Source organism: Prunus persica, chromosome G3 (genome assembly GCF_000346465.2).
Source record: "Prunus persica cultivar Lovell chromosome G3, Prunus_persica_NCBIv2, whole genome shotgun sequence".
Classification (NCBI taxonomy): domain Eukaryota; kingdom Viridiplantae; phylum Streptophyta; class Magnoliopsida; order Rosales; family Rosaceae; genus Prunus; species Prunus persica.
In genome coordinates this window covers 10,875,980-10,895,874 of record NC_034011.1, presented here as the reverse complement: position 1 = coordinate 10,895,874, position 19,895 = coordinate 10,875,980, and the positions used below count along the sequence as shown (strand labels likewise).

General features: G+C 36.9%; 2 protein-coding genes across 2 annotated transcripts; one reads left to right on the top strand and one right to left on the bottom strand.

The window, feature by feature from the left end:
- LOC18781215 (ketol-acid reductoisomerase, chloroplastic) lies at positions 12,133-17,100 on the top strand. Its single transcript, XM_007211334.2, has 10 exons — positions 12,133-12,540; positions 12,920-13,012; positions 13,762-13,827; positions 13,985-14,125; positions 14,451-14,678; positions 14,787-14,904; positions 15,015-15,154; positions 15,247-15,414; positions 15,587-15,742; positions 16,178-17,100. The coding sequence occupies exons 1-10, from the start codon at positions 12,253-12,255 to the stop codon at positions 16,544-16,546; spliced, it is 1,767 nt and encodes a 588-aa protein (XP_007211396.1). The 5' UTR covers positions 12,133-12,252; the 3' UTR covers positions 16,547-17,100.
- On the bottom strand, positions 16,634-18,348 carry LOC18778199 (senescence-specific cysteine protease SAG39). Its single transcript, XM_007214635.2, has 2 exons — positions 17,913-18,348; positions 16,634-17,814 (listed from the first exon to the last, which is right to left on the bottom strand). Exons 1-2 carry the CDS (start codon positions 18,346-18,348, stop codon positions 17,228-17,230), a joined length of 1,023 nt encoding a protein of 340 aa, XP_007214697.1. The 3' UTR covers positions 16,634-17,227.

The following is a 19,895-nucleotide window of genomic DNA, read 5'->3' as shown; positions in this document are numbered from 1 at the left end:
TTTCAAAAGAAATATAAAATAAACAAATAAACAAATTGAACTAAATCAACAAGGAAGTGTCCCACATCTATTGAAGTTGCAATGGTTAGTGGGCAACAACATTCCTTCTTTATCTCTACCCATTCAATGGTTCACCAACCGTCTCTTCATGTCTATAAAAAGGCTTCAATGGAAAGCAAAAAGAAACAAAGGCAAAAAAAAAGAAGCAAAGGCGAGAAGTCAGAAAGAGGAACGAAGTGCTGCAGAAATTAAGGCAAAAAGCAAAAGGAGAAAATCCAAAGTGCTGCAAAGAAGAATGAGTCAGGTTGCTGAAATTCTAGGATACCAGAAAATAAAAGAAGAAACTAAGTGCTACAAAAATCACCAAAAAAGAAAAAAGAAAACACAACCAAGCGCCAGTTAGAACAACAAATCAAAACCATCATTGGCAAGGTATAATTATATTTGCCAGTTCAGCTCTTCGTTGTTAAATTAACTTGTAGGCAAAAGAGGTTTGGTTGTTAACAACTGCAGCCACCATAATGATGTCAAAACAGCAGCAAGTCAAGGCTATGAGAATGTGCAGTGCCAAAATTCCTCCATGTCCTTGGTGCCAATTTGTTAAAGAGATCTCAAGAAACTGCAGGCAAAAGGATTAGATCCTTCCCAAAGATAAAATGGTGGTGTCACTGCAACATTGCATAGAAAGAACTCTCGCAAGAACCCCACTGTATCGAGTGCCTAGAACACCTTTTGAGTGTTCGAAAGCACATGATGGTACTCTCGGCAAGCCTCAACGTAGCCTTAACTTTGTTCTTTGTCAACACCAAATAATTTGCAACAAGCCATGATATAACTTTTTTTCCACACCAAAATAAAATAGTTGGCTTATGTTATTAAGAGATCGAAGACAGGATGTTTTGCCACCCAAAAAAAAAAACTGCTTGTGCTCAAAAGTTTGGAACATTCCATTCGGCATCAAAACAACAGCAAATGTTACTGGCATAAAAAAATTGGGGAAGCTTTCAAATTGCAAGTCAAGGTGCAGACAAAACTAAATAGAAAAGGGACAAAACAAATGTCAAATTCTCAGTCATATTTCTCAAAGACTTTCTGTAATACATGTGAACACGTAAACATCTTATAGAAATTAAGGGAAATCAACAGAGGTCACTCGTTGTAAAATTTGGTTCGTGAAACAAGATGTGCTACACTTGTTCCACTAGGGTATAAACGAAAAGACAAACAAGATGGGAAGGAATTTGCAACAGCCAAAGCAAGATTTTAGCAAAAGACAAAACAAAGCCCACATGTTAAAAGAAATGGGTGGGAAGGCTTGACAAAAGTTTGCCTTCTCATTGCTACCAGTGGCCAACAAAAGAAAGTAGCAAGATGAGGTCATTTACAAAAAGATTGAGAAGAGAAAGACCCAACACTAATCAAGGCCTATGAATTGAGGCAATAAACAAGGGGGATTGTCTTCAGAGCTCTCGAGGAGGTTTCTTTGGATCTCCAAGCGTCAAAGTCACAAGTCACAAGCTGGATTTCTCTAATGCTAAAAATGTATCTATTAGCAAATAATTGATACAAACATCCTAAATTTCCTCAGTGGTACAAAACCATGCCAAAACCCAAATTCCCACACATCAAAGGAAGGAACTATGTCCGGTTTGATTCCGCCGAGGATACGTAGGCAATTTGGAAATTCAATCTAGATACAACCGCAAGTCGAAACAGAATCCCTGGTTTACCTTAACCAAATTCGCCCCAAACACTTTTCCAACCACAAAACCAAATTGAATCTCAGGGCTAACCACATTCATCCAAATTCCATAAAATATTTCCCACACCATAAATTCTTTCACTCTTTGAAAGTCCAATCAAATTCTCTAAAGAACTACGAGTGGCTTGACCCCTCAAAAGCAATACGTAGGCAACCTAGGGTCAACCTAGGTGCAGCTGCAAACTTAAACAAACACACAAACCCCACACCCCCCCCCCCCCCCCCCCCCCCCCCCCCCACAAACCCCCCATTTAAAGTTTAATCCATATTGGAATCAAATTGTGTTCTCTTTTTTAATGAGAGATTGTAATTAAGGGACACTTTATCTTGAATGGGCCGTACTTAAATAAAACTCATGTCTGTCAAGGATGAGAGTGAAATTGTGTTGGGTGGGGGTTCATACGAATTACTTGTACAATTTTTTGCCTAACAAATACTATTTCATATTCCAAGGACTTGTTGTTTTACCGTTATGATAATAAACCAAATATCATGGTTGAAAATAACGATCATGCCAATTAGTGATGGTGAAATATCCAAAAAGCAACATCAGAGGTTTGGCTTTAGGGCATATTTCTAATAGGTCTTTAGTGTTCCTGTGAATAGCAGAGTCATCAGGCATAGGTTCAAAAGTGAGTGGAAAAATTTACAAGGAGATGTTTCCATCGATCACATTGGTCGAGATTGGTACAAGGTGAAGTTTTTCTTTGAAGATGTATTGTTTGTGCTAGAGAATAGACCCTAGTTTGTTCAGGGTCAAATTTTTGCTCTTCAGCACTAGACCCCAAACTTCTCCCCTTCCATGCTATGGTGAATTCCATAATTAGTTAGGTCATAATTCCTCTTTTGCCTCTACACTATAAAGATCCATAGGTGTTACATGATCTAGTTTTTATTCTTGGAGACCCCATAACTATTGATATGCAATCAATGGAAGATAAGCAGAGTATGTTAATGAGAGCTCGTCTAGAGCTAGATTTAACTAGTCCTCTGAAAATGGGCTTAGTTCTGGGTATGAGTCCAAGAGAAACTAGAATTTTTGTGAGCTATGAAGCTCTTTTGTTATTTGTTTCTATTGCAACCAGAAGATGGAGCATGGACATGTTTGTCCTCTGAGGGTTTCAAACAAGAATTTCTTACAAGTGAAGAGGTTATAAAATGAGCCTAATGTTTTTCTTAGTGTTTTAGTCCTAGATGTGAAGGAGCATAGACAGTTGGAAAATGTCATATTGGTTTTCCCATAGCATATTACTAGGGACTCTATTAATGCTGATGACCATTCTGACAAGGGGGGAAGATGCACATTGAGGTGCAGGATCCTAGTTGGACTGTGGTGGCTAACCGAAAGGAAAGGCCAAAATGTAAGAGAGAGATAGGAGAACTTTCATAAAAGTGGCTAAGGGAATTAAGATTGTTGAAGGTGGAAGAGTCCATGATACTAGGGTTAAGTTTAAGGATATGGGTGACAATAGCAGGGGTAAAGGTAAGGCTCTTGTGACTAAGACTGCTCAATCTCAGGAAGTCAGCAGTGCTTTTAATGCATTTGCTTATAAAGCCCTAAAAATAGAGCCCGAGAGGTGGAAGAAGTGGCAGAAGAATCTGATCCCAATGTTGAAATTGTTGGAGAAGTAATGAGGGTGTTTGACCCCTCAGTTAGTGATCTTCCTAATCCCAATATATGAAGATGTTATCTTGGAATAGCCGAGACAATGCCTGGCCTGGTTTTATCTTTCAAGCCCTATTTTATATTAGTACTTCAGGTTTAAATGTCTTTCGTGTTTTGGATTGCAAAGCCTCTAGGGTTCGAGCTGAGGTTATAGCTCATAGTCTTGGTTTTAATGGTTTCTTTTGTATCCCTACCATAGGTCAATATAGAGGGATTATCTTACTGTGGAATCCTTCTTTAATTAATATAACTATTTTAGTGTATCATAAGTGCTTCATTCACTGTCCTGTGCAAGATCTTATTGAACATAAGAACTGGATATATACTTTTGTCTATGCCTATCCACAAAAAGATACTCAAAAACAACTTTGGACTAATATTATTGACCTAAAACCTAGAATTTCAAAAGCTTGGTTGCTTATGGGGGATTTCAATAATATTTGCACCTTAAGTGAAAAACTGGGAGGCTCTACAACCTTGTCTTCTACTTTGGTAGAGTTCAATGGTTTTATTAATGATTGTGAAGTTTTTTCTCTTGATGTCAAAGGTATTCCCTTTACTTGGTGTAATGGTCATAAGGAAAATTCAGTCATTTATGAGAGACTTGACCATGTCGTAGTCAATCTTAACTAGTTAAAACTTTATCCTAATTGTGTTCTTCAGAATCTGCCCATCCTCAGATTAGACCATGGACCAATCTATTTTTCATGCCCCACTATTCAAAGCAATAATCGTAGAGCCTTCAAATTTGAAGTTATGTGGTTATCCCATTAGGATTTCCCTCATATTGTGCTTCAAGCTTAGAATGTAGATTACCGGGGTAATTTTGCCCCACAGATTAACATTTGTTGTAGGACCTTTCAACACCTCCTTGTGAGGTGGAATTGAGAGGTCTTTGGTAACATTTTTCACAAAATTAGCTCACTTCAAGATAAGTTGCTAACTATCCAGGATCAATTAGCTATCAAACCCATTGATCCTTACCTTATGTCTAGAAACCTCACTATCAACCAAGAACTGAAACATATCCTTGAACATGAGGAGATTTTTTATGCCCAAAAAGCTAGAACCCATTGGCTGAATTTAGGGGATAAGAGTAGTCGTTATTTTCATACTTAGGCCCTTATTAGAAGGTAGAGAAATCAAATCCTGAGACTCGAGGATGGTAACGGCAATTGGTTGGAAGATAATTACCTTGTCCAAACGATTGTTAATGCCTTTAAGAAGAGGTTTACAGCCTCACATCATCCTACCCATAACTCACTAAAATCATTCAACCTTGCGTTACTGATTTAAACAATATTGGTCTTTCAGCTTCTGTTTCTGAAGTGGAATTGGATAATGATGTTAAGAGCATTGGTGCTCTTAAATCCCCTGGTCCTGAACGGGTGCATGCTTTTTTTTACCAACAGTACTGGGACACCACTAAGCATTTGCTGAAAATTTTGGTAAATGACTTTTTTTGCTCACAACATGTCTCTGAATGAGATCAATCATACTAATATTGCTCTCATCCCCAAGATAAATGTCCTTGAAACTATGTCCCATTTTAGATCTATAAGTCTCTGCAATGTAACTTATAAGATTATCACAAAGATTATCAGCAATAAGCTTAGACATGTCATTTCTAAATGCATTTCCAAGAATCAAGGTGCCTTTGCCCCTAGTAGGTCTATTTTTTTAATAATATTTTAATTTCCCATGAGTTATTTAATGATTTCAAACGTAAAAAAGGCTTTAGAGGAGCCATGGCTGTTAAGTTAGACCTTGAAAAAGCTTATAGTGTTATGGATTGGTCATATATTAAAACATGTCTCCTCCAATTGGTTTTAGTATTGAGTGGTGTAGGATGATGTGAGGTTGTAAACCTGTCTCAACCCAGAACTCACTAAAAATTCTATCACACTATGAACTGTATTACAAGCACTTCTTTTTCTGTTTTAGTCAATGGGGTTTGTATTAACACTTTTGGTGTATTAACACTATTTTAGTATGTTGGACACCAAAAGTGCCAATACAAAACTTTTTGAGGACATCAATGCCAATACAAACCCCTTTTGTGGACACTAATACCCAATGCCTATTGATCCTTTTTTTAATAGTGTCGAGATCAAGCCTCAACGACCCTTGACGAAACCTCAAATTTCTATTCAAGATCAAGTGTTCATTTCCCTTGAATCATACACAAAATTGGAGATCGAATCAGAGGATTTTATTTAGTAAAGAATAACCAAATAGAGATTGTAACCTACACACTTGAAAATCAGTACAAATATTATTTTGTACATGTACCATTTGTGACAGAATATGTTATTTACACTAAGTGCTTCTACAACTTTATTATGTGCTTGTTTAAGTGTTTCTTCAATTTCATTATTCAAGGTTCAAGCTTTTACGTAAGTGTTTCTACAACTATGTAACTAGTTTTAAGGGTTTCTACAACTATTTAACTGTTTTTTTGTAACTTTACTAATTAAGTGTTAATTCAAGTGTTTATGCAACTATTTACAAGTCTTCATTTATACCAAATAATAAAACCAATTGTTAGTTAGGTTGTTGAATTTCATTGATAAACTAATCGAGTTTTTTTATTTAAACTCCGCACTTCTCTTTGTTCACCCCATATTCTAAGTTCACTCCAATTTCTAAGAAAACCCTACTTTCTTCCCAAACTATCCCTAAATACACACCCAACAGAGAAAAACAAAACAAAACTCATCAATCTCACACCCCACACCCTGCTATCTTGCCCCTCATCACTCTAGGTCCACCTCAATGTCACATTACTTAAAGAGATAAAAATATTATTGTCAAATGTGTAGCAGCATTATTATATTATTATTTTTAAACATTTGAGAATGAACTAAGAAGAAGGATGGATAAATACCCCACTGAAAATGGTATTAGTAGACACATGAACAAAAGGCAATGTTGGTGTCGGATTCAGCTACGCCAAAATTGATTCAGCTGCATCCTCAACTTGTGATACTTGCAAGTGCATGAGCTGTTCAGTAGCATAGCATATGTAAGTGCGAGGTCGATCCCACAAGGATTGATGATAGATTGATTCAATTCGATTCCCTGTACAAAATAGAAATTGGGTGTTTTTGAGTATTGCATCTACCTACAACATCCACTTCACCAACTTTACCTAACTTCCCCACCAAAAACAATTATCTCATGCATAGGTCATGCATGACAATGCATTGCAGTCTTCTTGTGGGCTCGTTTTGGGCTTGTTCCTCCATTCATAAAATTCTGAAAAAATATGGGTCTTGAAGCTCTTTTGTCCATATGTAGCTCAGGTCAAGGAAAAAGAGGGAAGGCCTTCAAATATCATTTTTGGCACAGTAATGCAGATGTTGCCGAATTTCACCTTAAGTTGCCAAAACTTGCATAACTTCCTCTAGAAGACTCAGAATCATGAACAATAAAATGCTCCAAAAACTAGACTTCAACATCTTTCTAATAATTTATGCCTCATTATTTGGTTCTTCCTGAGCACGTACAGTCCAATCCGTGAAGTTGACTGATCTGCCGATACAATTTTGAGCTAACTTGACTCCAAAAGGCATTAAATGAGTCTCAAAGCTTAATACACTGAAACAAAGAGAAAAGAGGGTCAAAAACACAAATTTAACTAAAAAAAATAACCAAATCATAAACTAGAAGGGTACAAAATGATATATAATTATGCACTGATCAAACTACCAGAGCATCTTACTACTTCCAAAAATCAAAATTATATGTCAATTTGATCCACTTAATAACTTAATATTTCTACTATCTGATTCGATATTTAGATAATAGAATTTCAAATTCCAATTCCATATTTCAAAATGGGAAAAGTGGGTGGTGGTCATACTTTACTAGTTTCGTTTAAACTCCAAACAGCAGAGGGTCTTAATATTTTTTGATAAAACAAACTTCTCTTTAATAATCTTTGATAAAATAAAGGTATAATTGAGTTTGTATTTGTCTAAAACTTAATATGAAGAGTGATGTGGTGTGTGTATATGTACTAGGGTTAAGTATTAAGTTGGATGACCTTTTTTTATATCTTTTTATACAATAATAAAACTTAAAAGTGAGCATCTCCAACCAATGTGTCAAAAGTGCCACATAGACATTTAACGGTTAGAAATAACATATCACATCACTCCAACCGATGTGTCAAAGCTGCTGTGGAATGAAGGCTGGAGATTGAGATGTTATTTTTGACATCCCAAAAGAAAGATGTCAAATGAATATTTTATTGTTTTTTCTTTTCTTTTATTTTTAATTAAAAATAAATCAACACTAAAATGTAATAAAATAATAATTTAATTTGACATATCAGGTGGAGTCTAAAGTTGTGTAAGATGTTAAATTGCCACATCAGTCATCAAATTTAAATTTGATGTTTGATATTTGACATCTCCCTTGGAGATGGTCTTAGAGCAAGTCCACCGGTGCGCCAAGGCTAGGGTGAGGGGGGCCCAAAGCCAAAAAATGCGTTCTAGCGGGCCTTTTTTGCCAGAGCTGGCAGGACGAGCTCGAGGGGGGATGACTTTATCGCTGATGCCAGCCCTTCCTTTCCGCCAACGGCTAGAAGCCACATGGCGGCCTCTGGGCGCTCCGATCGATTTTTCTCCTCCAATCCAATGGCTGCCTTTTTTTTTTTTTTGCAATAAAATTATGAAAAAAAAATTCGAAAAAATATTTTTAAAATACCAAAAAATTCTGGAATTTTTTTTCTATAAATACCTACCAATAGTCTTCACTTTCAACACCAAATCCTCATACATTTTCTTCTACTTCTACTATTATTCACTTTCTACTCAACATTTTATTCACTTTCAAATTGTATCTTTATTTATCATCTTATGACTTCTTCTATCAAAGCCGGAGCGGCGTGGAGCACCATAGAAGATGTTTTGTTGCGTAAGTGTTGGGTCCAAATTAGTTATTGTCCCGTCACGGGCAATGAGATGAAATTTTCTCATATGTGGAGAAAAATTCATGCCTAATTTTGTGAAAGATCTGGGTCGACTTGTACAGAAATGACATTGTCTAGTAGGTGGAAAATTCTCAATAAAGAGTTGGGGAAATGGAGAGATGTCTTGGCAAAAACGAGGGACAACCCTAGAAGCATGAAAAATCTTAGCAATGAGGTAAATTATTTGTAATTTTCGTTTTATTAATTTTAATATCCAATTTTTTTTTTATATAATGTTTCTTGCATTTTCAATATTTTGTTAATATTTCTTGCATTTCCAATATTTTGATATTTCTTGCATTTCCAGTATTTTGTTAATATTTCTTGCATTTACAATATTTTTTAATGTTTCTTGCATTTTCAATATTTTTTATTATAATAGATTATGCAAGCACAAATGCGGTTTGGTGCTATTGGGCAAGGCAAAAAAATTTCAACCATGACCAATGTTGGGAGGTGGTGAAGAATTGTTCGAGATTCTAAATTATTCCAACGGGTCCGACCGTTGTGTTGAACGAACGCCACCCAATGATTCCCCAGCATCGGATTCACCTTTGGATTCCCCGATGAGTCAAGACTCACCAATCCAAAAGGAGCCGAGGCCTATTGGCCTAAAGGCGGCGAAGGCGAAGAGATGGAGTAATTCTAGTAATAATACATCAAAAAATTTGGAAAAAATTGCAAGACACAGCGCCATGAGAATTGAAATAGACATATGCACCCAAGCAGACGAGAGGGCAATTGAAGAAGAATATGCAAAAGAAAGGGAGTATGGACGCAAAGAAAATATTGACAAGAAGGATCAGGAAACCATGGCCATGGATACAAGCCATATGTCCCCTGAAACAAAACAATTTTGGAAGCTAGAACGAAGGGATGTTATGAGAAGAAGTCTTTTCCGTGACGATGGACCTAGCAACACGGATTGGTTAAATGATAAAAACCATTAAGTTAGTTTGCTTGCCTTTTATTTCATTGTATTTTAATGTTTTGTATTAAAGCAGTTGTAATTCATGTATTTTATTTAATTAGTAGTAATTCTTAATTACTTGTATTGGTTTTCTTTCAGTGAATAAAGAAAACATTCAATAAAATACCTTTTTATTCAACACATTCCATACATCAAACAAAATATAATTAAAAGAAAAAACCACAACCAAAGTATAATAAATAAAAAAAATCACAACCAAAGCATAACTGTAAATAAAACATAAATAAAAATATTCTCCAAGTTATTTGTTTAGGTTTTAAAATATAAAAAAAAAAAAAACCAAAAGTGAATAGTATTTGCTCTTTGCCATGGTAATGGGTGGAAACACACATTGCTTTTTGCAAGGACAATCACTATTAACAAGAATAGTGTATGCCCTCTAGCCAGGGACGAATCCAGGATTTCAAAATATATTGGGTTGGATTTCCCTTATAAACAAACTCGACGGTACGAGTGAATTTCATTGATAACAAAAATTATACACCTAATCAAGGGGGACATATTGAGCCATACCCTCAAAATGCATCTAGTACATAAGATATAAACTAGTAAAAAAAGACAACAATAAATAAACATGCAATGCAAATACATAATACAACTATTTGAGTTGCAGCCTTCTAGGCTTCAAAGAGTTGAAATCACTAAATAAACATGCAATCCCATAGTTTTTTCCAACAAAAGTAAGGAAAAAAAAAATTCAAACTTCATGGCAATATAAATACTCTCAGCTTCCCTATGAAATTGTAATGTAGCTCCATTACGACCTATTTCATCAAGAAGTGTCTTGGTTGCACTAAATAAATCAATCAAACTTGTAATATAACTAAAATGAGACCCCCAAGAAGTGTCTTGGCTTCTTTGCGTTTTCACCCTCACGAATTAATGCTTTTTGTTTTTTTTTTCCCACTCAAGTAGGTTTTGACTCTGTTTGCTGTGAATGCAGGTACGAAGTGGGCTATCCCTTTTATTTAGCTATAGATATGTTTTTTTGGGCTAAGATTACATCACATTTAAAAATCAAATTTTTTTTGGCATAGGCTATAGCCCATACAGCCCATTAGCTGCATTTGTCCCTAGCCCTAGCCCCCCCTTACCCTTTGCCATGACAAATGGGTGGAAATGCTCTCAGAGCAAGTGCAGCGCTAGCCCGTTGCCATGGCAACAGGCCCCCCATGCCCCAATTCCTCTTCCAGTGCAGAAAGGCCAACCTGGCCAAGCCATGAGACCCACCAGCCTGGACAAGCCCACAGGCAAAAATGGATTGGGCTGTTGCCCTCAGGCTACTGACGTTAGCACCTAAATTTTTTTTAAAAAAAAATTACTGTTGGCGCGTGTATTACACGCGCTAACAATAAAAATATTTGAAAATCAGCCACTGACATCAACGCTGACCCACTAGCAAACATGCTCCAACGGCTATAAGCCACGTGGCTTCTCCTAGAGCCTCTGATCAAAAAATCTTGCCCAATCCAATAGATGTCCAATTTTTAGCTTAAAAAAATTGAAAAAAATATCAAAAAATTATGGACATTTTTTCTATAAATACCTACCAATATAATTCACTTTCTACACCAAATCTTCATATAAATTCATCTCCTTCCAATATTTTTCACTTTTCACACCAAATTTTCTACTGCAAAATTTCATTTGTGAAAAAATGCAAATGACCTCTTCCATCGAAGCCGGAGGGTCGTGGACAAACGTTCGAAGAGGTCAAAATCTTGACGACGAGGTAAAAAAAAAAGAAGCCATTTTTAATGTCATTTTTTAAAATATATATTTCTTGCATTTCCAATTTCATTTTTTTAATAGATTATTAAAGGGAAAACAAAAAAGAGGAAAACCATTACCTATGGCTCCTCAAGTGAATAATGCCCGCCGTCGATTCCAGTGGTGCATTTTGTTTCGGAAATAATGGCATTGTTACGTCATTCGAAGGAAAATGCTCCCTCACATCATGATCCGGTGGAACTGCTTCCGCCAATGATTGAGTTGTCCTTGTACTCTATTGTGTTTGGACTATGAGGACCTGGACCTAGAGCATTTCAATTGTATGATGAGAGAGTAGGTATTTCAATTGTATAGACACGTGGCAACCGAAAATCTTATCTGAAAATTTAATTTGAAAATTTTATCCGAAAATGTTATATGAATTTTTAAGTGAGAATTTTATAATAAATATTGATACATAGCAACTGAAAATCTTATCCGAAAAGCTTATCAAAATTAATGGTGTAAGTATAAAAAAATAGAAAATAAAGTAAAGTGAATAGTATTTGTCTTGCCCTGCCCTTGCCCTTTGGGGTGAAACAAAAAAAGGCAAGGCTGCCACTATTCATGTGAATAGTATCAAATCTTGCCTTGCCCTTGTCTTTCGGGGTGGAGGTGCTCTTAATGATTGAAATATGAGATTTAAATAGAAAAACTCAAGGGAGACTTTGGAAACGGCCAAAGGAGAGAGAAATTTTTTAAAAGAAGCCAAAATAGACAAAATTGTCTTTATTTATTTTTTGATTTCCTAAGGAATCCTTTACATTTATATGTCTTTGATTTGAAAGTTGAGAGATTTTTTTGTCTTTTTTGAAAAAAATTTAGCTTTATTCAAAAATGATAGGTTTTTTTGTAGCTTAAACCTAAATTTAAATAAACTCAAACTAATATGAGGAGGATGAGCGTCAGGTAGGAGTTTTATTTTGTCCCGTATCTGCCAGTTCCCAAAAAGACAAAAGCAAAAACGTTTTTAAGCATCCGGCGCACGTTAGCCACATTACACAGACGAACGCCTCGACTATAAAAGCTTGCTTAAGCACCGACTCTCACATTCTCCACTTCTCTGCCTCATTTTTGCTCTGTTAATGGCGGCGGCTACTTCCTCCTTCTCTCCAGCCCTCTCTGCTCTACAATTGTCGTCAGCATCCAAAACCCACGAGGCTCCGTCCAGCCTAGGGTTTTCTTCTGTGGTGTCGAAGACTCTAAACCCTCTCATAGCCAAAGCTACACGCGGTGTTAACAGTGTCTCCGGCGGCGGCTCGGCTCTCGGAGCTCGTATGGTGTCAATGCCTACTGTTAAGCCCCCGGTGTCTCTCGATTTCGAGACATCTGTTTTCAAGAAGGAGAAGATCAATCTCGCTGGTCACGACGAGGTCTCTCTCTAATTATAAAAGTACATTTCTAAGTTTGTTTAATTAATCTACATATTGGGTGGTTGGGTTATGTTTGGATTTTGATAAATGAGTTTGGGAAAGAGAAAAGGGAAACTTTTTATAGCGCCTGAGCATTTGTTTGCATGTTCTCTATACTTATCAGTAAAAAAGAAAAAGGAAATCCCTCAATGGTCGACCAAAAAAAAACGCTCTCTGACATGGAAAAGGAGGGCAAAATGCTAAAGTATTGCTCCATATATATGAATACATGCACATTTATGGATTTATTATTGATACATGCATATTATTCATATTGTTTGAGAAATGATTTCCATGTGTGGGTTTCCTGAATGATCGTTTGGGTTCATTCTGACTGCAGTTTATTGTGAGAGGAGGGCGGGATCTGTTCCATTTGTTGCCCGATGCTTTCAAGGGTATTAAACAGATTGGTGTTATCGGTTGGGGTTCTCAGGTGAATGGATTGCTCTCATTTCCTTTTATCTATTTACTAAACGGTATTGTTTATTAAAATTGCATGATTAATATTTGGGGTCTCCATTGTTTTTTAATTTTTTTTAATTTCTCCCTATGTATGTACACCCATAGGGTTAAGTTTGAAAGTGAAAACCGAAACCACTTACTCTGAGTAACTGGAAATTGTTGGTGTTTTTATCATGAGTTGCAGATAAAGAGATGCATGCTGAATACGTGTCACTTTTTTTCCTTTTTCCTTTTACTCTTGTACAAATATATTTCGTTTGATAATCCAGTATCTATATATTTATTTGCTGTCGAATCCTGTATTACAAGCTAGAACCCTGTTATTGTATATAAGCTTAATGTTGCCTCTTATCAATAGTGGCCTTATGGGGTGAGGATGGAGGTGTTATAGATGGGCCATAATTAGGTTGGATTGTTGGAATAGTTTGTGAGCTGGTGTGGGATTGTTTAACTGACTGAGACTATGGTGCATGTGGTTTTATGGGGTCGTGTTTCAGTGGAGCGTGATGGAACATAGATTCTACATTGCTTACGGACTCTGCTCTAGTATAGTATTTGAGCTTGATGTTGCCTCTTTCAAATAACCTGGGCTTAAGGGACAAGGGCGACCAGGGTTGTAATTAACCATGTATTTTTCACTGTTGTAAAATGTGAATGTATATTGTTCCTGTCTGTCAATATACATTATTTGGGTCTTTAACCTATCTTTCTTTTCTTTAGGGACCTGCTCAAGCTCAGAATTTAAGAGATTCTCTAGCTGAAGCAAAGTCTGATATTGTGGTCAAGGTAATTTCTTTCCTGTTTTACTCATAAAATTCCTTTTCATACAAAAAAGGTTTTTTTTTTTTTTTTTCTTTCTAATTATTGAATTGCTTTCCAATCTTTTTGCAGTAAACTAAATTTCTAATATAATATATAAATTTTATATCTCCTGCTACCACAGATTGGGCTCAGGAAGGGTTCCCGTTCTTTTGCTGAAGCTCGTGCATCTGGTTTCTCTGAGGAGAATGGGACATTGGGTGATATATGGGAAACAGTCTCGGGCAGTGATCTCGTTTTGCTACTAATTTCTGATTCTGCACAGGTCTGTTGATTGTACTTTCGAAATTTTATTCCTGCTATTGGCTGTAACTTGTAGTTGGGCTGGTGCTTCTGATTATTTTGCTAAAATAATTTTGGGTCTACTACTCCATTACCATTTTCAACTGCCTTGCCATCTCTGAATTCTTACTGGTTGTACTTACTGATGAGTCACTTAGGAAAAAGGATTAAGATTGAAGTAAAATACTGATTCCTTTTACAATTCATAATGCATTACGCGTTCACGTCTTTTTTGTTCTAAGGCCTTTTGTGATGTAATATCGCATCTTGTATCAGCTAACAGGGTTTAATTTCGTCTCATGTTGCAGGCTGATAATTATGAGAAAGTATTTTCACACATGAAGCCCAATAGTATACTGGGCCTTTCCCATGGTTTCCTTTTAGGGCATTTGCAGTCAGTGGGTCTTGACTTCCCCAAGAACATCAGTGTAATTGCTGTATGTCCAAAGGGGATGGGTCCATCTGTAAGGCGACTTTATGTCCAAGGAAAAGAGATAAATGGTGCGGGAATTAATTCCAGTTTTGCAGTCCATCAGGTCAGCTCTCTCTCTCTCTCTCTCTCTCTCTCTCTCTCTCTCTCTCTCTCTCTCTCTCTCTCTCATATAACTGATTTCTTAGATGCTAAATGTGTTGTGTTTGTACAGGATGTTGATGGTAGAGCCACAGATGTGGCCCTTGGCTGGTCGGTTGCCCTTGGTTCTCCTTTTACATTTGCTACTACGCTAGAGCAGGAATACAAAAGTGACATCTTTGGCGAGCGAGGTAAGTTTGGTTTTCCTACATTGTATCTTTCTTTATTTTTTTTCTTATGTTTTGAATCCAGTATACTTGATTCCTCATGTTATTTTTATCTCTGCTTCTCTGTTTTGTAGGCATTTTACTTGGTGCTGTTCATGGAATTGTGGAGTCCCTGTTTAGAAGATACACTGAAAATGGAATGAGTGAAGATTTGGCTTATAAAAACACTGTAGAATGCGTAACTGGAATTGTGTCAAGGACCATCTCAACTAAGGTTCTGCCCACTTTTGAATTTCATTCATGCTTGCTTTTGTATATGAATTTGAGACGAAGTTAAGTGATTGTTTTTATTATGTTCCCCAACAGGGCATGCTGGAGATATACAACTCTCTGTCTGAAGATGGCAAAAAGGAATTTGAGACTGCATATAGTGCCTCATACTATCCTTGCATGGACATCTTGTATGAATGCTATGAAGATGTAGCCAGCGGTAGTGAGATCCGTAGTGTTGTCTTGGCCGGGCGTCGCTTTTATGTAAGTTCGCCCATATGTTTTCACTATTTAGTTATTGTGATGAAAGCTTGATTTTTCTTCTGAGTTGAATTTTGACTCTTGTTATTTTGAAGTTTATGATCCTCTAGTTCTTTGGAATATAATTGGAGTAATATTGTTATGCAAATGATAATGAAGATACCTTTGTTTACAGGAGAAGGATGGTCTGCCTGCATTCCCAATGGGTAAAATTGATCAGACCCGCATGTGGAAAGTCGGGGAGCGTGTCCGAGCAACACGGCCAGCTGGTGACCTAGGCCCATTACACCCTTTCACTGCTGGTGTTTTTGTTGCCTTGATGATGGCACAGGTATGAGCCTAACCCCCTTGATACAGTGATAATGTAAGGTTTAAAGCAGGAGATAAAGGAATTGATGACTGAAAATTGCTTGAATGTTAAGAGGATATTCCTTTTGTCCTGATCTCAAAGTGTAGTATATCTAGTCAAAATAAAATAAAAAATCTATCCTCAAATGCTTATTTAAGGTTATCAACTGTTGGTTCTGTGGTGAATGATGAACGCATAGATTTGATGAATCATGATGTAAATTGTTGGTTCTTTGGTGTCTTGGAACTTTAACCTCCATTATATAGTTCTTCAAGGGAACTTTGATTGGTTGGTTAGAGTTCTGTTAATGCTGTTGCTTTTTGTGGAGAAATAAATGCTGTTGTTAGTAACTTGGGATGATTTCTGCTGTACGTGTTTTGAACTCTTATTTCTTTCCCTTGCTTTATGAACATCCAGATCGAAGTCTTGAGGAAGAAGGGTCATTCATATTCAGAGATCATTAATGAAAGCGTTATTGAGTCTGTGGATTCTTTGAATCCTTTTATGCATGCTCGGGGAGTTGCCTTCATGGTTGACAATTGTTCAACAACAGCTCGGTTGGGGTCTAGGAAATGGGCTCCAAGATTTGATTACATTCTTACTCAGCAGGCCTTGGTTTCTGTGGATAATGGTGCACCCATCAACCAAGACCTCATCAGCAACTTCATGTCAGATCCAGTACATGGAGCCATTAAAGTATGCGCCGAACTGAGACCTACAGTTGATATTTCGGTGCCTGCTGATGCAGACTTTGTGCGACCAGAGTTGCGTCAATCTAGCAATTAGAACTTGAAGAACCTACTGCCCGTGTTGGCCTACAAAATCCGTTTGGCGAAATATTAAGGTGTGATGTAGTTTTACCCAGTTTCTGTGTTTTCATCATGTGTACTTTTATCGGATTGCAAGTTGTGTTTGACGCTGGATGTTTTTTTTAATGATTTTGCATAATAATAAGTAGTTAAATTATTAATGGTGTTTGCCTTTCTGAGTCCAAGTTGATGTTATCGCACATGGTGGTTCCTTTTGAAGGTCTGGTAATTGGATTATGATGCAGCTTCAGAGAGGAGGGAAAAAAAGGCCAGCAAATTAGGGCATGGTTCCTTTGAAGGCCTAGCTTATTAGTCAAGTGGAAGTTGACTGGCTAAAAATTTGTATTTCTTATTGTTGCAAGTGCGCCATTAATACCGTTGAGTTAGTAGGCTCATACACAAGAAGCCTGGGAGTTATTGACTTTTTACCTAGATTGGCCCAGGTCATGAGTTGTAATGAAAATGACAGAAGAATCTGCCTAAAGCACAATTGGTTAGATTCAATTCAATTTAATTTAAATTGAACTTTAAGAAGCTCGACAACTTGGTTTTCCAAGTCATAGAAACTGGTAGTTTGTTAATGGACTACGAAGTTTTACAAGCTGATACGCATCATAGCAGCTGCTAGGTATTTTATTTAGTTTGATGGCAAATTTATTTATGCGATGGGGTAAGATCCAAACATAGCTACGCCACAAAGACCTTCTTTTGCATAAACATCTCTTTGCATCCTCATGTACCCTTCTTCACCCCATTCCGTTCCCCATGAGTTTTTCAGTAACCAATACTTTATGCCATCGTCACTGACACCGTAACCGATCGCAGTAACGCAATGATCGATTTCTAGTCCACATGATCCTGTAAAGACTCCACTTTTATAGTTCATGAAGTCGTTTTCTCCAGCATCAATGCAAACAGAAACAGGTTGATTGGCAACAGCCTTAAGAAGGGCTTCCTCGTTGCTTGCAGGCACATCTTCGTAACCAGTTATATTGGCTGCATGAGTTGCTTGGGTGTTGCATCTACCGTCCACACCTGTGTAGTTGTAACTAGCCTCGGAGCTAATCCCTTGGTTTTGATTGATGAACTCAAAGGCGCCGTCAGGGTAGCCACCACCACATCCTAGGTCTTTGCCGTTGATGTCGCAGTCAACCACCTCTTGCTCTGACAAAGAGATTAATTTACTAGTTGTAAGTTGTGTAATTCCTTCAACGGCTGCCACTGCTGCAAAAGCCCAACAGCTTCCTGCATATATCAGTTTTATTGCAATTAAATAGCATCAAGAACACAAACAATTGAAAATATTCAAAAAGAGGAATAATTCCGAAAAATTAGCGGCTTACCACATTGGCCTTGGTCTTTCACGGGCGTTACAGCTCCTTTGCTTCTCCAATCCATGGTAGATGGTACTACTGTGACGTTTTCGTATTTGAAAGAAGTAGTCTTTGTGGAGTATTCACGCCCTTTGAATCCATTTCTTGAGGCTTTCACTTCTTCATTCGTTTGGTCTGCAAATTGATTAACACTTAATTTGTAAGATTTGTTTACATCGCTATTAGAGGATTCTATGTATGCCACATTCTTCTTGAATATCTCAAAACGCTTCTGCTTCTCATTAACATCATCATATTCACGTCCATAATGAACCATCCATTGTTCGTATCTTTCGTACATTGATGCATCTTGGAGGTTATGAGAAGTGGCTTCACTAGACCAAGTCCCCAACATAAGGATCAAGACCAAACAAACACATCTCCACAGCTGCTTAATGAACTTCATTGTGAAGCAGCTAGGGTTTGGTAAAGTAAATAAATCATAGAGCAGTTTATATACTGATTGACTTCACTACCTCGGTGACCCGAAACAATAATATATGCAATCTTATTTTGTCCCCCAGTAAAAGTTCTCTTATATGACCCTGCTGTCAAATTAATAGTAAATAAATGGTTTCTACTATGTGTTGATGGACCCAAAGCTATGAAGGACAATAGCACACGTCCAAAATGCGCATGGTTTCTACATTGTTTTCACAGATCCCTCGCATTCGTTTTGGCAAACTCCGTTTGACTTGAAGAAGAAATTGCCAGTGAAATTCTGAAATGCTTATAATATGGAAATGATCTAGACAGCAACCACCAAATATATGAACTATTTTCGTTGTTTCATTGGCTGGTTCTGTTTTCAAATAACATTGCAGGGAAACTGTTGAATGTGCAACAAGTTTTGGAATATTGCACCCAATATGAGTGGTGGATCCAAAATTCGAAAGCCATCGGGTGAAATTTACATTAAAAACTCGACGGTACGAGTGAATTTCGTTAATAAACAAAGAAAAATACACCTAGTCAATAGACACAATGAGCATTACCCTCAAATGCATCTTTATACCAATATTAAGTTCCAACTTCAAAAGCCTCAAAAGCCTAGGTCATCGATCGTAATCATAAAATTGTCCCATTACACCAAATAAAGCTTCTACTCACCAGTTTATTCACCAAGTCTAGCTATATACCAAACGACAAGGGCAGAGCTAGAAATTTTTTTATGGGGGGACCATTACATTGCTTTTTTCATGCTCTTGTTATACTTTTCAATGATTTGAGAATTATATGCTGAATTCGTTGAATAAATATTGTGTTATATTTGAAGGTATCGAATCTCAAAAAGTTTCTCCTTCACATTAATGGCGGCATATACACGTCCATAACAAACCATCCATACATTGAGGCATCTTGGAGGCTGACAAAGTGAGGTTCAATGGATCAATGCCAAGCAGAATCATTACCAGAGAGTTGATTAATGAACTCCATCGTATAGCTGTAGCTAGCTAAGCAGGTAGGACTTGGTAAAGTCAATGAATTAAAGAGCAGCTGGTACAATGAAATAGTAGAGACTGATTCACAGCTTATATAGTAATTGAAATTACTATCTGCTAACTTATTTGGTCGGCCAGAAAAATAAAGTTCTGATATATATGAGCCGTGCAGCCAGAAGAATATTAAGTAATATGTGCTGATGGCTGTGAAGGACAATATCCAAAATGCTCTGATGGTTTCTTCATTCTTTTTCTGAATTCAACCGTCTCTTTTTGGCAAATTCCTTTTGTCTTCAAGAAGAATGCTCAAATATATTTTTTTTTCGTCGTGAAGGAAGTTGCAGTGAGGGCCACAAACGCTAAAAACACAATAAACTATTTACATTGTTCAATTGGCTACTTCGTTTTCCTAATAACTTTGCAAGGAACTGTTAAAATAAGCAAAAAGTTTTTTATTGCACCAAAAATTGAGTTCGAAATCCATGCTAATGAAGCTTCTTTCGAACCTCAA

Excerpts from the sequence above, each read along its gene's own strand:
- LOC18781215 (XM_007211334.2), top strand. The coding sequence starts at position 12,253 with ATGGCGGCGGCTACTTCCTCCTTCTCTCCAGCCCTCTCTGCTCTACAA. Across the intron at positions 13,828-13,984 it reads AGTCTGATATTGTGGTCAAG|ATTGGGCTCAGGAAGGGTTC; the intron begins GTAATTTCTTTC and ends CTGCTACCACAG. Across the intron at positions 14,679-14,786 it reads CCAGTTTTGCAGTCCATCAG|GATGTTGATGGTAGAGCCAC; the intron begins GTCAGCTCTCTC and ends GTGTTTGTACAG.
- LOC18778199 (XM_007214635.2), bottom strand. The coding sequence starts at position 18,348 with ATGAAGTTCATTAAGCAGCTGTGGAGATGTGTTTGTTTGGTCTTGATC. Across the intron at positions 17,815-17,912 it reads GAAAGACCAAGGCCAATGTG|GAAGCTGTTGGGCTTTTGCA; the intron begins GTAAGCCGCTAA and ends TGATATATGCAG.